This window comes from Condylura cristata, unplaced genomic scaffold (genome assembly GCF_000260355.1).
Source record: "Condylura cristata isolate star-nosed mole 26May11 unplaced genomic scaffold, ConCri1.0 scaffold00003, whole genome shotgun sequence".
NCBI lineage: Eukaryota > Metazoa > Chordata > Mammalia > Eulipotyphla > Talpidae > Condylura > Condylura cristata.
Genome location: NW_004567104.1, coordinates 1,084,299 through 1,089,042, shown reverse-complemented (window position 1 = coordinate 1,089,042; position 4,744 = coordinate 1,084,299). Strand labels below are relative to the sequence as shown.

Sequence of the window (4,744 nt, the reverse complement as noted above, 5' to 3'; positions counted from 1 at the left end):
TATATATATATATATATATGATTCAGAAAATAAAGTCAAGAGAAATCTGAGAGTATGTCCCCCATTCACAGATGTTCCTCTACAAATCTCCCACTCGTTACACTAATATAGGGTAATCACTCATTTCTAAGCTGTTCATTTGCTAAAAAGTCCTGGGATGGTCGGTAGAGGAGAGTTCAATTCAACAAGGTGTTTACAATTCAAATATAACTTTCTTCTTAGCCTCTAAAACACTTGGGTATTTATTGTCTATACCTGTTACATCTGCTTTTTCCCAACCTTATCAGTTGGTCAGAGCTCTGACAGGCATTGAAAGAAACATGTGCATCAATGTCTTACTGCAATTTAACTACTTTCAGGAGACAATGGGAATCAATATGTAATTATATAATGCAATATTTACAATGTGCCACGAGCTTTTGTAAGTTATTACATATATTAACTTGTTGAACCATCATGACCCATCTATAAAATAGGTACGAAGTACATTAATTTTTGTACCATATCAAAGTAGTGCCTGTTAGGTCATTACAAAGGCTATCAAGATTATTTTTCCCATTTTAAAGATGTGGAGACACAGAGCTGTTGGGAATCCTAACTAGGTCATACAGCTGGTCAGTTCTGCGACCAGCGTTTAAATTAATTTTTTTATTGGGGGTTCTCCCCCAATAAAAGCATCATGAGCTAGACGAGAAATCTTGTGTACTGCTGACTCCCCTCTACAGCAAATACTCAACAAATGGTTTTGAATGAATGAATCATTGAGTATACTGAATAAATGAAAGGATGAATAGGTGGATGGGTAGGTGGACGGATGGATGGGTGAATGGAAAGTCCTGTAGGAAGCAGGAAGAGAAGGAATGACCCTTTTAGTTTGGGCACAGTTAAAGGGCATCTACTTCTCTATAACTGCAGGAACAATTCAGACACAAGACACAAGGCAGATTTACAAATTGATAGGGGTGAAGTCAAAATTTCAGGGAAGCTCGGCTTGATCTCTAAAGAACTAGTGAAAAGGATATGAAGTCAGGGAGAAGAGAGCAACAGAATTTAGGGAATTCAGGTAGAGAAGAGTATTTTCTATATTGCCCCTTTCCCCTACCAACACTTCTCCAAGGCAATCTCTGCTGGTTGCACAATAATCAGAAAACAGAACTCCTTATGAAATATTAAAGGGAAAATAAAGTTAATGTCACTACTAAGTAAGAGGCTTTTAAAATGTGCTTTAAGCAATCATATTCTGAAATTCACAAGATTTTGTGAAAATGGAGGTTAGGCAAGTATGCCCCACAGCTGATTGCAATGGTCTGAATGTTTGCATATGTTGAAATCCTAGTCTTTAGGCACTGGGACATCCATGAGGGTGGAACTTTCACAATTGGAATTAGTGCTCTTATAAAAAAAAAAAAAAAAAAGAACAACAAAACTCCCTAAACCCTTCTATCATAAAGTTGCACCAGGAAGTCAGTTTTTACCATACACCAAATCTGCGGCTTGATGTTGGAATTCCTAGCCTCTAGAACTTAAAATGTGCTTAAAATTTCTGTTGTTACAAATTACCCAGTTTCTGCTATTTTGTAATAATAACTTCAATGGACTAGAACACTAATGCAGCCAGGCACTTTCATAATCAGTTCTCATCAAATCTGTGGTTCTTTGTTATGATGCTTCCATTATGAATGAGAACAATTCTTAGCAAAAGCATTCCCAAGACATACAGTGATTTCATCCTGTACAAAGAGCCTGCTACAGCACATTGAAAATATTCTGCATGCATACACTGGGGGGAAATTCACCCCTTTACCTTTATCAAACTAATGGTTTTCATGCAATCTTTAGAAAAACTGGTAAGCAGAAACAAAATACCAAATTTTAACAACAGAAAAACCACCTCACACCTGTATGAATGGCCCATAGGTTAAAGACCAGAAACAAGTACTGGTAAGGATGTGGAGAAAAAGAAGCCCTCTTACACTGTTGGTGGGAATGTACTGGTCCATCCACTATAGAAAACAGTATAGAAGTTTCTCAAGAGATTACAAATGGATCAGCCATATGAGCCAGTTATTCCACTCCCAGGTATGTACCGGAAAAATACATAAACAACAAAAAAGCAACTTGAACGGAACAAGTACTCCCATGTTAATATCGAATAAAGCAAAGGGTCAGATAAAGTCAAAGTAAGAACTAACATGAAAAAGCTGTCTACATAACTGAGCTATCAGAGGTATCAGGTGAGAGGAAGGGCAAATACAAGATGGGGAAGGAGCCTAACAAACTGCTTGTGAGCTATGAGTGTCTTTGTGGCAGGTACACGGCAGTAGTAATACCTAAGACAGGAGATCCTACACTTCTAAACACAAACAACAATGTAAAACAGTGTTACAGCAAAAAAAAGAAAAAAAAGTAATTTTAAAAATAAATAAAATTAAAATATTTATAAATTATAAATTATAAATTAAAATATTTATAAATTATAAATAAAAATATTTATAATAAAAACTTAAATGATAATTAAATGTTGTCTCAAAAGAGCTCCATGAAGCAAGCAGGTCAAGGATCTCAGTGATGACAGAACTAAGATTCAGAAGCTCAGACTCACAATTAATGAGGGGCAATGACTGACTCATTACAAATCTCTAAAGTCCAGTGAGTCACCAGAAATGTGTAAAAGGGAAACACTAGATGGTCTAGTACTTCTTGTCTGTAAAATGGTAAAAATAAAAGAATGATTCATTCCATTATAAGGATAAAAATATATTGCTCTATGTTGAGTGTTTCCAAAGAAAGATTTACTAAGACTTTCAAAAAAACACCTTCAAAAACTTCTAAATACGGTGTGCTTTTAAAAATTAACTCACTATGCAATTGAGAAAATATTGTTCTAGTCAGAGAACCCAGCTATGGGCAGGGAACTCAGAATAAGCACAAACATTTTCTCCCAGCTCCATCTCCCAACGGCATCCTGATTCCCATCCTGTTTTCTGAAGTCTCAAAAACAAACTTGCCTTCTCTGAACAACTCACTTTCGCCGTGTGTAAATTGGTCAGTTGAATTTCATGACTTCTCAGACCCTTTCCATCATCTAACTTACTCAGAAATGGGTTGGATTATTGCTTTCTAAAAATGTCTTCATGTGTACCTCTACCCAATTGAACGTTTGTGCTCCTAAAATTCAGAAGTTGAAATCTACCTTCCAATGGGATATTTAGGCCTTTGAAATGTGCTTAGTTTCTACAGGCAGAATTCTCACCAGTGGGATTTGTGTCTAATCAAAAGGGCCCTGGGGAGCATCCTTGTTCCTTCTGACCTGTGGGAACAGAGTGAAAGGCCTGGAATCAGGCTCTCAGTCTTGAGAGATTTTAAAGGGAAGCTGAATTCTGCAGTGAATGTGTATGTTCCAATCTGAGTATTAGGACAAGGAATGTCTATTATACCTAGGTGTACATAAACATTTTATAATAATAATTTCACAAGTATAATGAGCTGAAAATGAGACCCCAGAAAGTCACAAGTGGTGTATAAGTGATCAGATGCCTCGGGTCTTTTCACCTCCAGGATGTAATTATGGAACAAGCCACAAACAGATCCTGGAGTAAAAATTCTCACTGACAAGATCAATATTAATAACCAAGGCAATATTAAAAAAAAAATCATCAAACTATGACTAAGAATAAGTTACTATTTTTGTCAACTAGGCTTTATTGTAAGTTCCAACCAGCACCTGTCTCCCGAAAAATCAAACTCGAGCATCGCAATCGGCAAGTGACCTATGGGTGTCCAGAGCGGGTAGCCACACTCCTTACTCATTCAAAGGGGGCGCATTTCCCCGCAGGCTGCCAGGATAGGTCGGGACCCTCCGAGACCCTAAAGAGCACGAGCGAAAGCCACTCCGCAAGCTACCCGATTCTTAGCCGCTCCCAGCAGCGCAGTTTCTCCCAGCAGACGCACCCTGCGGCTTTAAGCCCCCAAGGCCACGCCGCAGGCCGTTGCCCACCGGGCGCCCACCTGAGGGCGCGAGCCCCGGCTGTCGACCGCTGCAGCCACGGCGCCGGCCGCCATCCAGGGTCCCGCCCGCCACCGCCAACATGCAGTCGAGTCGCAGCTTCCCAAAGCTTGAGGAGGCGAAGGAGACCGAGGAGACGGAGGAGGAGGCCGAAGAAGAGGCGGAGGAGGCGGCGGAGGAGGAGCCGAAGGAGACTGAGGCGGAAAAGGAGGACGTGGAGGCAGCGGTGGGGACTGCGGTGGCGGCGGCGGAGGAAAAGGAGGAAGCGGACAAGAAAGACCAGGCGGCGACAGAGGGGGCTGAGTTGGAGGAGGCTGAGGAAGCGGAGAAGAAAGAGGAGGCGGCGGCGGCGGCGGCGGTGGAGGCTGAGGTGGAAGAGGCTGAGGGAGCGGAGAAGAAACAGGAGGCAGCGGAGGAGGAGAAGGAAGCGAAGAAAAAGGCGAAGAGACAGAAAGGGAAGACGCCGAAGGCCCAACGGAGGTTCAGCGATGAAACCTTCTGGAAGGCTTTGGACTTCAGCGACGACGACGAGGACGCGAAGGCCTTCCGCCCCCGCCTCACCAGCGTGGTCAGCCCCAGCCTGAGCCCGACGCCTCCGCCCAGCCAGAAGTCCAGCCTGAGCCTGACGTTAAGCGAGCCGCCCAGCCAGTCCAGCCCCAGCTCGGTGTGGAGCTTCTCCTCGCAGAAAAGTACCTGCCTGCCGCCGCCCCTTCTGCGTTCTTGTCCCCTGGGGGGGGG

The 4,744-nt window shown here is 42.5% G+C and overlaps 1 protein-coding gene across 1 annotated transcript in view; it reads left to right on the top strand.

Moving 5' to 3' along the window:
- The first annotated feature begins 4,088 nt into the window (after window positions 1–4,088).
- ERICH6 (glutamate-rich 6) overlaps window positions 4,089–4,744 on the top strand; it is a 45,479-nt gene continuing 44,823 nt past the window's right edge. The window contains exon 1 of the mRNA XM_012730136.1: window positions 4,089–4,695. Within this exon, the coding sequence (XP_012585590.1) occupies window positions 4,089–4,695 (607 nt within the window). The remainder of the gene's footprint in view (window positions 4,696–4,744) is intronic.